At 42.7% G+C, this 15,931-nt stretch overlaps 1 protein-coding gene across 1 annotated transcript in view; it reads left to right on the plus strand.

The window, feature by feature from the left end:
• LOC104674301 (putative cyclin-Y-like protein 3) overlaps positions 1–15,239 on the plus strand; it is a 33,337-nt gene extending 18,098 nt beyond the window's left edge. Inside the window, 5 exon segments of the mRNA XM_010378574.2 lie at positions 3,099–3,150; positions 3,742–3,861; positions 7,890–8,056; positions 12,468–12,630; positions 15,126–15,239. Coding sequence (XP_010376876.2) covers positions 3,099–3,150; positions 3,742–3,861; positions 7,890–8,056; positions 12,468–12,630; positions 15,126–15,239 — 616 coding nt within the window.
• Positions 15,240–15,931: the final 692 nt, after the last annotated feature.

Here is a 15,931-nt window from a genome sequence, read left to right on the forward strand (position 1 = left end):
GGTGATTCATGGAGTGTCATGTAAGGTTCAGTGGTCTTTTCAGCATGTAACTTCCAATTCTGTGATTTTGAAATCAATTTGGAGATGAAACTTTTTGAGGCACTATAGAAATATCCATCTTAGATGCTAATAATGTTGTATGGCCTACTTTTTACAACTCGAAATTTGCCTTCTCAAGTTATTCTGAGCTTCATTTTAAATGCTGAGGGCAAATGGAAGCACAGAACTTATCCAAGAGAAGCTCCTGTTTGCTGACATACAACATCTGAGGATGACTTAGGACCACAGTAACATACATCTGAAGAGTTGTATTTGTTCACTAATATTTTGTTTAAACGAATGTGGAAATACCTGTCATAAATATTGTATGATGCGGTATTATGCTGTGTGTTTAGTGCTGTTTATTTCAGGATAGCTACAAGTGTCATCAAAATTTTTGTGTGTATTATGTTGACTAATAAATTTTCTGCTAATAATTATGCATAGGTGATTTTAAACTACTTAGTTGGTATAAAGCACATTCATTATGTGCTTTTAGGGAAATAATGACAAACGGGTGAGTGATGGTGAACTAAATCATTTGAAATGCAGGGCCTAGCCACTCAAAAAGCAAAACATTACTGTATGGCCTAAATGTGAGCATATGTACACATGGATGTAAATGACTTGCACGGAATGAAAGATTTCATGGGTAGAAGATCAAATGACAGGGAAGATATGTAATTATGTATATACACTAGCCATCAGCAGAAACATCTTCTAACAGCATATTGCCTAGCAGTTTGGTTATCCTATTTTCTCTATAAAGCCAGAGAGCTAAAACAAAAGAAACGGGCTCATGTAGTACTATTTTGAATGAGAGGATTTCAGGGCCACTGAGAGAATTCCCTCCTACCCCTTTTAAAAACATATATTAAGGCCTAAGAAATGATAGAATCAGTTCTTACAAATGTATTTTTTCCCTCTACAGTGTGACTTTGGCAATATATTACAACATAAAGCACAGGTGAGCTCTTTGAAAACCTGCCTTGTTACTCCAGCTCATCACTTTGTATAATACGACACACGCTGTTAGGTGTTAACTATAGACATAAGCTGTAAAGTGCATATTTCACAGTGTGAAAGTGAGTCATCTGTGGGCTGGTCTGTAAGACGCTGTTCACTCTGAAATTATTGAGGGTCCCACCATGTATTTGCTTATGTCTTGTTTGAAATTTATTGTAAAGAAGCACTAAAAAGATGACCTAGCCTCATGCAAATATATAGTACAAAAAAAAAAGGGGGGTATTTTTAAAGCTTTCAGGTAATTGTGGGTATTCTTTAACCACACCAAAACTCCACAAGCACTGATTTATTAAAATAGTTATAATGGGATTGTACATATCAATGAATTCATTCCACTAATACTCACTGATCTTTCTTGTACACCGAATGGATCTTTTCCCTTACCGCCTTTTATAATATTATGCATTGGCTCTTTGGAAAATATTAATTCATGTTCATTTATAGTGTCAAAAACTCACTTTCATTAGTATCACCATGATTATAAAAATGTCTTCCAATATTGAGATGCTGCCAAGCTCACAGTTTGTAGGTATGAGTTTTCCAAGTCCTGATTTTTAGCTGGAAAGCTTTAGATTTATTATAGACAACAAATACTTGTTATTTTTCCTTGAAATGACAGACTCACTTGGCTTCTTTTAGAGAATGACAGTCAGTCATACTTTCAAATAGAAATGGTGTTCTGTGAAAAATTGTCTTGTTCAGCTCACAATTAAATCACAAGTGCTTTCTTTTAACATGACCGTACTTCAGTATGCAGAAGTGTTTTATGTGAACTTCTTTCTTAGAATACTAAAAAGAGAGTTCAGGATTTAATAACACCATTAATTTTTACTGTTTCATCAAGGACATTCTTAAGCGAAGCTGGCTACTTTAATAAAAACTGCAAGGGGCAGTGAAGAGCAGAATGAATACTAGTATAATTCGGTACCACGGCCCTTATTCATACTGAGAAACCAGCAGTTTTACCCACTTTTGCTTTTATGCAATCATTACAAGTGTTGAACAGTGAGATAGCAAGCGATTTCTTAATACTTTTAGAAAGTAATACATTATTCTTATGTTTTATTTTCAATCAGCTTCTCAGGTTGAATTAGTATTCTTATAAGAATCTTTTGGGCCATAGGTTGACACATGTAATCCCAGCACTTTGGGAGGCCAAGGTGGTAGAATTACTTGGGACCAGGAGTCTGAGACTAGCCTGAGTAATGTGACAAGACCCCATCTATACCAAAAAAGAATTAAAAATTAGCTGGGCATGATGGTGTGCACATTTCATCCCAGCTACTTGGGAGGCTGAGGCAGGAGGATCACTTGAGCCCAGGGAGTCAAGCCTCCAGTGAGCCATGTTTGTACCACTGTGCTCCGTCATGGATGAAAGAGCAAAACCGTGTCTCACAAAAAAAAAAAAAAGAAGAAGTTTTGACATCATGGGCCTCCTAGGGAATCTCAGGGTCCACAAACCACATTTGGAGAACCACTGGTTTCCTAAGTGAGCACACAATGTGTTAGTTTTTTAAAGTTCATTAAAGACTGGCCTCTTTTAAAATAAAAAGGCAATTAATTCTGTAACTCAAACTACTTAAACAAATATGATAAAAGTATAATAAAGGAAGATTTGGGAAATCTGAATCTCATTCACATTTATTAAAAGTTCTAAAAACTTTATTGCCAACCACTACTGCTTTATAAAGTGTTCTTGTGTTCCAGCATGAGGGTAGAGGAGTGAAAATAGATGTAGTTTATTACCATCGCCTGTTAGTGGGGGTCAATATTTAAAGGCAAATCTGGTTCATCAATGTAGAAAAGACTTCACAGTTCAGGACATTGTGTGCTGAAGAAAAAGAGGTCAAGAAATCCTCTGAAGACCAGGATCCAGGAGAAAAAATTGCAAAAACTGTTTTGGTGAACGAATATTACCAAAGCAAACATGAGGTATCTCTCTCCACCCTCCATGCCCTACTCCCAGCAGATACTTTACTAAGATATTAACAATTCCTGAATTAATTTCTTAAATGCACATTCTTATTTTATAGATACGCAGATAGATCTCTGGATATTTTTGAAGAGCCAATACATCCACTTTCAGTAAGTGTCGCTTTCTTTGAGGTTCTACTTTTGTCTCATAGAGCTGTATTTAGTTCATGCTTGAAGTCAAAATCACCCACCTTTAAGTCTTGCCTCTGTTGTGTCTAATCATCTTATATAAGGAGTGTTGTCAAGTGGGCATGCTGGAGTAAGAGGTGACTTGCAGCTTTAATTCGTGTGCTAAGGGGAGTAAATATACCATCCAACCAACAAAATGTGTCATTTAAAAAAATAATTTTCTATAGCAGCAAACAATATAAATATTTGTAAATAGTCCTAACAAATATGCACAATCTGTGTGAATAGAATTAGAAAACAATTTAAGTTCAAATCAGTTTAAATGCTATAAAAATTTTTTAAATTCCTTCTTCAGATACATAGTAGCCACAGGACCAGCCTCGGGCCTATGTTTGCCAAAAACCAAAAATATTTTAAAATCCTACTATTTATATTTTTAAAATTAAAAGACATTTTATCCTATCAAAATTGTTATAAGGGACACATGGGCCCAAATGTGAACACTGCCATCTTAGGAGCTCTTAAAATGCTTTCTTGAGTGGATATTTATATTGCCTTTTTTTCTTCTTTCAGCAAGAGAAGGTTCCAGGGAAATCCTTTGAGCATGATCCCAAACGCGACTGTATTTTGAGATATTTCTGTACTCTTTTTCAAATCATAAAAGTAACAGCTCCATGTGCAATCGTAGCTTTGGTAAGGTATTTCTTATCTATAAAGCATCTTTAAGAACTGGCCTCCACACAGCATATGGCCATGTTTCTAACTAAAAGTAGATTCCTGAAATTATCATCAGATCTTTTAAGAGAAACCTGTGCAAGCAGCTAAACACACATATATGAGTTCAATCATCAGTATGGCTTAAAATGATGTCACTGCTTTTCTTATCACAGAATAATTGCTATTAAAGGCAGCAGGAGAGATTTCTGGTTTCTTTTTCAACAGATTCCAATGTAGGTCTAAGCTGAGTCCCAGGCCATATTCCCCGGGCACTTCTGTTGCATGCAGTGACTGGGAGCTGCTGCTCTGAATGCTTTGTTGTTCCTGCTGACCTCTTGTGCCTGCTCAAGATATTGCCCAGGAATGTGCTACCAGTTAATACTTGGACAAGGGCTTTGCTAGTGAGCTGCTTAGCCGTAGCGGTGTCCTCACCTGTACAATGTTCTCACAGAATTCCTGCAGTGAGACTCATTCTGAATATGAAGTTCTCTTCAGATGGCTGGGATTGGTTTACCCCTCCCCACACTAACCTGTAGAGGAATGTCAACCACGCAGCAAGGAGAGAAAAGATACTTAGAGCAATACCCTGTCCTTTAGCATCTGGCTAGAGCTTTGAAGAGAAGGCTTTTGCTGGGCACCTGCATGGAAACCCCTCCATGGGCAGTGGATCAGACGCAGGCCTCTTGATCGAGCTGCAGGCCCTTTGGAATGCTCAGCACATGCTGGTGGGAAGCAGGAGTGGAACTTCCAGCTGGAGAGAGAGAGAACTGATGCAGGAGGGAAAGCTGGATTGGAAGAAGGGGGAGTTCACTGTAGACAGGCTAAATTTGGTGTGCCTGTGAGATACGAGAGTGACCGTGTGCAGTCATTATTTGGATCTATGGGACTTGAGCATGAATCTGAACTGGAAATAAGGAATGAGGTATCAGTACCTGCTCAAGGCTGGGCACAGTGGCTCACACCTGTAATCCCAGCACTTTGGGAGGCTGAAGCAGGCTGATCACGTGAGGTCAGGAGTTCAAGAGCAGCCTGACCAACATGGTGAAACCCTGTCTCTACTAAAAAATACAAAAAAATAGCTAGGTGTGGTGGAGGGTGCCTGTAATCCCAGCTATTCAGGAGGCTGAGCAGGATGGGAACAGGAGAATCACTTGAACCTGGGAGGTGGAGGTTGCAGTAAGCCGAGATCATGCCACTGCACTCCAGCCTGGCCAATGAGAGCGACGCTGTCTCAAAAAAAGAGAGAGTCGCTGCTCAAATGCAGAGAAAGTGTTTAGAATGAAAGTGGAGAAGCCGGGCATGGTGGGACACACCTATAGTCCCATCTACTTGGGAGGCTGAGGCAAGAGAATCACTTGAGATCAGGAGTTTGTGTCCAGCCTGGGCAGCATAGGCAAGTCCCCATCTCTAAAGAGGAAAAGAAAAGAAGGTGGACAGAAGATAGCTCTGTAAGGACTACCAGCCTGTAAGGGACAAGCCCCCAGTAAAGTGGCTAGAGGGGGAGGAGGAAGAGCAGGAGAGGATAATAAAAGAAGAACCAAGGGTTCAAGATAGGAAAGGCTGTGGTCACAGTGCTAAATGCTGCCAAGAAGTTGTCTGTTCCATAAACACCCCCTGGATGCCGACACTGTGCCACTCTTCTAAGTGCTGGAGTAGAGAAGACGACAGGTTGAAAACGGTCCTTTTCTTTATGAACTTATGTTGTAATGAGGAAAGCATTTTTTTCAGGTAATAGCAAATAGCAAAACAATAAAGTAGGATAAAGAGAGAGGGATGGGAGGGGCTCACTAATTCAGATAGAATGATCAGGAAGAGCCTCTGTAGAGGGTCACATTTGAACAGTGACCTGACTATAAATCGAGGATGACATGACAGGCAGTGGGATGAGTGTGAAGACTGAGACAGGAACACATTTCATGTGTGTTCAAGGAACAAACAGCAGGGGGCCCGCGTGGTGACAGGAATGAAGGAAAGAATGGAAGAGGTGAGGCCGCACAGGCAGTGCCACAGCTCACAGAGCCCTTTGGCTTGCAGGCCTTGGGAAGAAGTTCAGATTTTATTCTAGTTTGATGGGGATACTCATAGTAGATCTTGAGCAGTGGAGTGCAGTGTTCTTAATTTAATAGGTTATGGTGACTGCTCTGGGGAGAGTAGACCACAGTTGGGAGGAAGGTTGGGGCAGAGAAGAGGACCAAGAAACAACTAGGGTGATATAGGTGAGCTGTGACCTGTGGCGGCTCAGAATCTGAAGCAGGCAGCCTACCAGTGAAGGTGGGCACAGAGTGTTTGCACACAGATTGGAACAGGGTAACTCACATGTAAGTATTAGTCCCCAGGAGCTAGGCCAATGACAATTCCCTGAACAAGATTAGGGTCAGTTTGGGGAGTGGAGCCTTGGGGTGAAGGGCTGTGGTTTGTAGGTGTCAAGACTGAGGACCTTGGCAAGAAGGAGTCTCAGGAGAGTGATGGGGGTGGGTGAGGTGGGTTAAGGAGGATGGGAGGTGAGGAGCTGGCAACAGGGCCTGATACTGTGAGGAAATGAGAGGATACTTCTGGGGAGCTGCGGGGAGCAGGGTGGGAACAGGAAACACATTTGTATTGGGGAAAATCTCTGGCAGAGAGGGAGAAAGTCTCCAAGAAGAGGTGGTTTGGGGCAGCAGTGTTCTGCAATAGTGGGATGGGATCCACCGTGCTGATAGAAGAGTTGGTGTTAAAAAAGGAACTTCCTCACTGACCCAGGAGGACAAGTGGTATCTGTGAGTGTCAGCAGGTCCAGCTTACTAGTAAAGGTGACAGGAAGTTGAGGGCTCGCCAATGCTGTTTAAGTGCTCTCTAATGAGTGCTGTGGAGTTGAACCCTGGGAGGGAGTGTCATTCCTAGGATACCCGCTAGTGCCGAGTTAGGGGGAAAGAGAGCAGAATAAGAACATATCGTGTTTACCAGCCATTTGATTTTGAAAACACAGTTGAGTTCGGAGAACATTGCCAGATCTGAGCCGCCAATCTGATAACCTTCAGACAAGAAATGAACTCTCTTAAAAGGAACTGTTTTCCTTTGGTCTTGATACAAAGACGTCAAGTAGCATGGAGACATACTCTTCTGCAGAGCACCCTCTGGGATAGGAACGCCTCCCAGCTCACCTCTGTCACCTTCACTCAGCTGGTCCCTCACCCAGTTCTTTATAGGATAGAGATTGGATAGATAGAAAATACTTCCTGAGATTGTCTCACAGACTGCTTGTCTAGTTGAGAGGACCCCCAGGGATACAGAGGCCGACAGCTGCCTAAAAACCAACCGAATTGACTGAATGCCGATACTGTAGGACAAGAAATGAGTATTCATGAAGTGATTGTGGAGACGTGGAAAATAGGGGCTGTGAGCAGGACCCTCCTTTCATACACATGCATTCCTTATCAAGCACTGGATACGGAGATTATTTCTCAGCCACAGAGACCTGCACTTGCCATGCTATCTGCACGGCAGGCATTGGGAAGCACTCTTGAAACACAGTTCTTCAGCTGGTGTCCCAAGAGTGGGTTAGTACTGTGAAAAGGAGAAAACAGCAGTGTCCTCAGCATCACTTGGGTGTTACATATTCAAGCATGGCACACCTGTAAAATTTCCATCTACCTGCCAGCCAGGTGTGACACAGCACACGGACGGCACTGGAGTGTTTCCTGAACAACCTTAATCTGCACTGGGCCTGAGTTTGTGCTGCCTTTCATGAGTGTGAAGGTGCTGATGGTGCCTCTCTTCATGCTCAGGAATGTCCAGTCATCCCTGTGACCGAAATTGGGCTGGAAATGTCTATGGGCAGAGTAGGCTGCAGAGGTATCTGACTATGACTGTGATTTGGTCTCTTACTTTGAGCAAAGTCTCTACAGAACATAAGAATAAAAACACTTACTTTCTGGTCAAAACCAGAAGAAATTTTTCATTCTTAAATGTTCTTATCACCACGCTTAAACTGAAATGAAATTAAAGACCAGCATTCTATTTTGCAGGTGTACATCGAACGACTTTTAACTAGTGCTAACATCGATCTTTGTCCTACTAATTGGAAAAAGATTGTCCTCGGAGCCATGCTTCTTGCCTCCAAGGTTTGGAGAAACCATGGTCTGTGGAGTGTGGATGACAGCCAGATTCCCCAGGACGTTGCAGTTGAGAACATGTGAGTTTGTCAGATTTTGGCGAAATGTGTAACCAGTTTCCATACCTCATTGCTCTCCAACTTAAGACTGTAAAAAATATCTTTTTAGGTTTGATTGTGCAGGTAGAGGAAATAGGCATAAGACCACAGACTTCTCTCTATCCAGCTTTAGTGTAACAGTTTGTATTTTCCAGCATTAATGGGTAGGGCTTGATGTGTTATTCTTGTAATTACCTCCTGGATAAACTAAAAAGGATTTTTCTGATTGTGTTTTGGCAAACCTCTTGCAAGTGTACTATCAGAATGCCAGAGTACAGTAAATGTCTTTATAGCTTTTTAGAAGCTATCTGCAAGTTTCAGTCCCTTTTTAAGGGGCAAACATTTGGCCTTTGAAATAATTGGCCACTATTATGTTCCTAGAGACTCTGGACTATGGATAAGTTATAGCTTCAACCTAAGTCACCCATTGTGTAGTTGCTTTTGCTGGTCCTTTCCTCCCCTTTTATCTGAAGATCTGTTTTTATAGGAACCTTGAGATATGAAGTTAAATAGCCTCAGATTCCTGTGCCCGGGCCCCTCCCCATTGGGAGTGTTGCATGTGTTTGGAAATCAGCCTGATCAATTAGAAGCTCCAACTTTCACCTCCCGCAGCATGAGAAGCATTTCTGGGGCGTCTTCCCGTGCCCAGCACACTCACAAGGCTCCATGGGTACTCAGACATCCACAGCAGCACACTGAGGTCTGGAGTTGCCCATGACAGTGTGAGGAGCCTTGCAGAGTCATGGGGTTCTTCCCAGATGCACCAACATGACACTGAAACACAGGTTCACCAGGGCTCCCTTCCAATCCAGCCTCATGACTGCTGTGAAGGGAAGGGCCCTGGAGCTGGCAGGCAGGGTGAGCAGGGAGGCATTTCCAGCACAGCCTTCCTGGGTGCCCGCTAGACAGTCAGGACAGCTGTGTGGGCTGCATCTGTGCAAGATGAGGGAGCAGCTCTTGTTCACATTGAGCAACAGCAGCAGATCAAGATCATTCCAGGCATGGCACGAGTTAGTTTTGTGACCTTTGTCCGTGACTCCATATAATACTGTCATTCTGAATCACCTCAGTATGTGTCTGCAATTGAAGATACAGTGTCTATTGTAGATATACCTCAGTGTATATCTACGTTTAAAAATCACCCCTTTGCGGCTGAGCTCAGTTTCTCATGCCTGTTATCCCAGCACTTTAGGAGGCTGAGGTCAGTGGATTGCTTGAGCTCAGGAGTTGAAGACCTGCTGGGTAACACAGTGAGCCCTGTCCATACAAATTATTTAAAAAAAAAAGATTAGCCGAGCATGGTGGCAGGCAGTAGTAGTCCCAGCTACCTGGGAGTCTGAGGTGAGAGAATTGCCTGAGCCCGGGAAGTTGAGGCTGTAGTGAACTGTGATCACATCACGGCACTCCAGCCCTGGGTGATGGAGCCAGACCCTGTCTCAAAAAGAAAAACAAAAAACCATTTTAGCCACCACTTTGCTAATAGCGTAGAGCCAAGTGATCATGGTGATATTTCTGGTAGCCATTTTAGCAAAGAGTGTTACAGCAAATGAATTTGAAACTAATGGAAGTACTTTGGAAGTTCCAAATGCTAAAGTGGCCTTGATCATAGTCATCCATTTGTAAACTGGTCCCTTGAAGGAATCAAGATTTGTGACTGCCTGAGTTCTCCTTGCCTGCTGCCTAGCCAGAGCTGATTTTATTACGTCAGGGAAATTGCAATAGAGAAAGAATTTAGTTCATGCAGAGAGACCAGAGTTTTACTATTACTCAAATTAGTCTCTCTGAAAACTCTGGGATGGTGTTTTAAAGAATAATTTGGTGAGTAGGGGGTCAGAAAGAGAGGAGTGCTGATTGGTCGCATCAGAGATGGAATCAGAGAGAGTTGAAGCTGTCCTCCTGCACTGAGTCGGCTCCTGGGTGGGAGCCACAAAACCAGATGAGCCAAGTGTATTGATTGAGGTGGTGCCACCTGATCCCAGTGCAGAGTCTGCAAAATATCTCAAGCACTGATCTTAGGTTTCACAATAGTGATGCTATTCCCAGGAGTGATATTGGGAGGCTCAGACTCTTGCAGGCTTCAGCCTCTTGACTCCTAAACCATACTTTCTAATCTTGTGGCTGATGTGTTAGTTCTGGAAAGGCAGCCTAGTCCCTAGGCAGGAAGCAGGTTTGTTTTGGGAAAGGGCTGTTACCGTCTTTGTTTCAAAGTTAAACTATAAACAAAGTTCATCCCAAAGTTAGTTTGGCCTCTGCCTAGGAATGAAAAAGGACAGCTTGGAGGTTAGAAGCAAGGTGAAGTCACCTAGATCAGCTGGCTTTCACTGTCATTATTTTCTCAGTTGCAATTTTTGCAAAGGCTGTTTCAAATTTGTAATCATGAACACTTAGATCTACCATCGTGGCAGCTGAATTGTTCTCAAAACCTGCAGCTCAGCTGACTGGGGCTCTGAGTTCTAGTCACAGGATCAGAGAGCATGCAGGGATCTGTGCAGGTTTCCACAGAAGTGAGCTCCAGGAGCAGTGGGGCAGAGCCCAGCTCCAAGAAGACCAGTTCCAAACAGTGCTGTTGCTGTGTGAACGGAGAAACACCAGGAGCTATGCTCTGAACAGGCTGCTTCTGTTTATGATCTTGGGAAGTTGAAAAGCGTATGTCAAAGGTTTAATAGACATTTGTCTCTGCCCCCTGCTGTTGACTGTTTGCAATGGTCCCATTTTGAGTGTAAATTTAATAGTTTAAAAAGTGGTGTCTATAAGATTTTTCTTAAAACTTTCGAACATCTATCTGTCTCCCTAGAATGCATTTCCTTTCTAAAGAGTAAGTTAAACTACGTAGCCGCTATTTGGAAAATTTGCTGTCTCTGTAAATGGTATGCTATTCAATCATCTAGCCATTTTAAAAAACCACAAAGCCCAGAAGATGCATATTCTGTTATACACAGAATGCTTTTCTTCAGGATTAAATTTCTATTAGTATGTTAATTCTGTGAAGTACTGTATTTCTACACAGTTACAATGTACTAGAGAAAATAAAAAGGCATCGTGAAGGACCTTTAATTCCTGTAATAAGTCTAGTCCTCATTAGCTGTCTATTCATATACTATTTGAATTATAAATATATATATAATTCAAATTATAATATAAATCAACTTATATACACATTTAAATTTCTACAGACTTATGGACATGTGAACAGGAAATTAATTTTGGTAGGTTCAGCTGGGTTTTAAGCAGCAAATGAGATCACCAGATCTTGGCTCGTGGTCTAACTGTCCCCCTTACAGGAGAACATCAAGCATTTGTTGACTTAGCCAGTAGGTAAAATATTAAAACTTTCAAACCAAGAAACCAAATGTATTGTTCAGATAGTGATCATGTTTAAGCAATTAACTCATTACAGGGGTTACTCTGAAAGCAACCAGATTTACTCTGTGTACCTATTAATTTAGCCTTGGTGAGGGCTGCTGGATGACCGTGTGGCAGAGGAAGGCTCCCAGCCCTTTCCTCTCCCACTGCATTCAACTCCCCCACATGCTGTTCTGGCCAGGGGCGACAGATGCTGAGCACTTCAGGGTTGCATTCCCAACTCAGGAGCAACACTGTGTGTATAAGGCCAGGGCACTCCTGGAAATCACATCATAAAATGGGTTTAGTCTAGCCAAAATGTCTCTTCTTGTTTTTTCTGCCTTTCAAACTTTAAAGAATATCCTTGCCTGTCATAGTGGCACTTTCAACTCTTCATAATACTGAGGTGAGCAGAAACCTGCATTCTGCCCCCTTGACATAGCCTTGTGTGCTGGAGCAGAGGGAAGGGGATTCTTGTTGCCATGGAATGTAGCTTGCTTACGTATTTATTTGGGATGAATCCTTCTTGTAGCCTTAGAATTTTTCCTCCTCTGAGATAATAGGCTGGTTCTCCATGGGTCCATTTGTTGCCATGGAGATGCGCCCAGTCCACTTGTTGGTGCTTCTCTACTTCAGTAAGCTCCTTCCTGTTGTCATCCTGGTAAAAATGCCTGGAGGTCCTTCAGAGCTAATAAATGGCACCCGTCATTCTTCTCATGGGATTGCTATTGCGGGGCTTGTGAGTGAGCATGGACTTTGAGTTGTGCAGCTGCCCTAAGGGAACTCTGAAGAATGAGCCCCAAGCCTGCAGCAGGAGTACAGAAGAGGCTTCCACCTTTCCCTCATCCCAAACTTCGGGTGCTGGGATGCAGAAGAGACCCCAAGCAGCTGTGTCTCGTTTGGACATTAGTGTAGGGACCTGACCAGGCAGCCTTTATTTGTTTCAAAATAGAATTTAGAGCATCCTAGTAGCTCAGAATGATATTTTAAAAGATAACACACTTGACTAGAACTGTTCTATGTTGGTTTTATTGTGTTTCTCCTCCCCCAGGAGCAAGATGGAGAAGTGTTTCTTAGAGCTACTTGAGTTTAATATTCATGTATCTGCCGGTGTTTATGCAAAATATTACTTTGACCTGCGTGCCTTGGCAAATGACCATGACCTGTATTTTCTATTTAGTTTTCTTCACAAAGATAAAGCACAGAAACTGGAGGTAAGGATGTGAAGTCACTTAGTGGACTTTTCCATCTGCCACAAAAGACAACATCTGTTACAAAATCATATTAAGTAGTGATTAGGAAAATGAAAGCCTTAAAATTAACAGACTGAAAAGCTTATTTCTTTGGCATCGTATTTCTTATCTTTTTCGGTTTATAAAAGGATCCATATATATATATGGATCCATATGTATATATATATATTTTAGATGGATTCTCACTCTGTTGCCCAGGCTGGAGTGCAGTGGCGCGATCTCGGCTCACTGCAAGCTCCGCCTCCCAGGTTCACACCATTCTCTTGCCTCAGCCTCCCGAGTAGCTGGGACTACAGGCACCCACCACCACGCCTGGCTAATTTTTTGTATTTTTAGTAGAGACGAGGTTTCACCATATTAGCCAGGATGGTCTAGATCTCCTTCACTTGTGATCCACCCGTCTCGGCCTCCCAAAGTTCAGGGATTACAGGCATAAGGATCCATATTCTTAATTAATTAATTAATTTTTTTGTTTTTTGAAATGGAGTTTCACTCTTGTTGCCCAGGCTGGAGTGCAATGGCGTGATCTTGGCTCATGGCAACCTCCGCCTCCTGGGTTCAAGCAATTCTCCTTCCTCAGCCTCCCAAGTAGCTGGGATTACTGGCATGCAGCACCACACCAGCTAATTTTTGTATTTTTAGTAGAGATGGGGTTTCTCCATGTTGGTCAGGCTGGTCTCAAACTCCCGACCTCAGATGATCCACCCTCCTTGGCCTCCCAAAGTGCTGGGATTACAGGTGTGACCCACCACACCCAGCCAACGATCCATATTCTTTTTTTTTTTCTGAGATGGAGTTTCACTCTTGTTGCCCAGGCTGGAGTGCAATGGTGCTATCTCGGCCCAGCACAACCTCTGCCTCCCGGGTTCAAGCAATTCTTCTGCCTCAGCCCCCCGATTAGCTGGGATTACAGGCATGCGCCACCACACTGGGCTAATTTTGTATTTGTAGCACAGACCAGTTTTCACCATGTTGGTCAGGCTGGTCTCCAACTCCTGACCTCAGGTGATCCACCCTCCTTGGCCTCCCGAAGTGCTGGGATTACAGGCGTGAGCCAACATGCCTGGCCAATGACCATATTCTTAAAGAATTATTGATATTCTTTCTGCTATGACCACAATGCAGAATATTTTAATTAAATTTAATCTGATTTTAATGGGTTTTGTTTTTAACCTCTATCTGTTCACACAGCAATACATGAGTAAATGCAATTATATTCCTGATTATACCTAGATACACAATGCACTTACCACTCTTGACTGTCTTTTACTTACAAAATTTGCAAATTTATGTCATTGTCTACTGTATGTATCATGGTGCAGTCCCATGAGTTTATTAGACAAAGCAGAAGTGGCTGAGAGACTTGTACCTAGACTGAATAAGGTACCAGTGTTTCAAGTGCTGATTAGGAAGGACATAGGTTTTTAATGAAAATGGTAACTTTCATGGGGCAATGTCAGATTTATGGCTTATGAACCTTGGTGAGTATCCAGGAAAATTGCAACTGAAATAGACACATACAAAATTGGCATTTCTCTGGTATCTTGGTGGTACTTTAGAATAATACTTTTTTCTACCACAATGTGCAAGTAAAGTAGCACCTTATGGTGCTTCAGTCATTAGACTTCTTGGATGTTCCAAAACAGCCCAGCATACACCTGTCTCATTAAAATTTGCTTTGAGTATGTAGTAACTAATAAGGATTGGGTAGAATTTGAACCACTGAGTAAATTGGTTTTTTGGCACAAGTGCATGTTTATTGTGTCAAAGGAACAAGTGCACAGGTAACAGATGATATAGTTGTTAGGTTCTTGTCACAATACTCTTGAAATCTTTGGGAGTCCTATTTTATTTTTTATGTGACTGTATCATCAAGCGATGAGCCCAATTTTAAAATAACTTAATAAAGTAAGTTCCTCTTGGTTCTGGCAATTTATTCACAGCCCTTAAAGGAGATCACCTTAGTGAATGGGCAAGGAGTAGCATCCTCAGAACCTGGCAGTGTAAACCTCAGCCAAAGCAGTTGCAAGGGGACCATCTAAAGGAATCTGTATGTGTGGCTTCTCATCAGTGATGCCTTTTAAAAAATGCTGGAGCCTGGCCGGGCGCGGTGGCTCACACCTGTAATCCCAGAACTTCAGGAGGCCTAGGCGGGTGGATCACAACATCAGGAGATGGAGAGCATCCTGGCTAACACGGAGAAACCTCATCTCTACTAACAATACAAAAAATTGCCGGGGTTGGTGGCGGGCGCCTGTAGTCCCAGCTATTCGGGAGGCTGAGGCAGGAGAATGGTGTGAACCCGGGAGGCAGAGCTTGCAGTGAGCCGAGATTGCACTACTGCACTGCAGGCTGGGCAGCAGAGCAAGACTCTGTCTCAAAAAAAAAAAAAAAAAAAAAAAGGTTGGAGCCCTTTTTTAAATTGTACCTGTTTTCTCTTTGACTTACTTTCCTAGGCTATGTCACAGCCATGTGAATACAAAGACTTACATCAACATGCCGCTGCTATGAAAAGGGCTATCAGCATGAACATCATTGGTATTCGGTGCTCTAATGCCATCTTATCTTAAAGAGAAAAATTAGCCTTATAAGACCCTGAACTTCTCAACTGTGAAGACTAGAAAACATCACTTCTGCTGAAAGAAACAAAATTAGGATTTTCTTTTTTTCTTCTTTGTTTTTTTATTTGTTTTCTTGTTGTTGTTGTTGTTGTTGTTTAGGATTTTCATCAAGAGGAAGCATCTTCAATTTAGCCGCATTGTGGAACTGTGTCATGGTGGTATGAACCGTGGGTGCCAGGTGCTTCCTGCCCTTCCTCTTCCACTGGGTCCATATGGCATTCCTAGGGCACCATCTTCTTGAACAACTCCTGGGGAGAAGGAGTGTCACATGGACACAGCACATCCCAGCTCAGAGTCCACAGTCACCCACAGTCTCAAGCAGGTACCAGTGGTGTCCATAGTCACCCACAGTACCTAGCAGGTGACAGTGGTCTGAGCTGAGCTGGAGCTCAAAAAACTTTAGAATTGGCTCCAGATTTGTGAGAGCACCTGGGTTTGGTTCTCTGTCCACTGACGCACTGAATGCAGGATGGCCCAAAACTCAACAATGGTGTCAAGCATCAGGGCAAGGCTGTCATTACTGCAAGCACCAGGGTGGCTCAAGCCTGCTCATCTTGTCTTCGGAGGGAATCTGTGCATGTGAAATGAGGCCCCCACGTCGTGGTCATAAAGGGAGAGGTGAAATTAGCTCATCTTCCCCC

This window comes from Rhinopithecus roxellana, chromosome 20 (assembly GCF_007565055.1).
Source record: "Rhinopithecus roxellana isolate Shanxi Qingling chromosome 20, ASM756505v1, whole genome shotgun sequence".
NCBI classification, from domain to species: Eukaryota; Metazoa; Chordata; class Mammalia; order Primates; family Cercopithecidae; genus Rhinopithecus; species Rhinopithecus roxellana.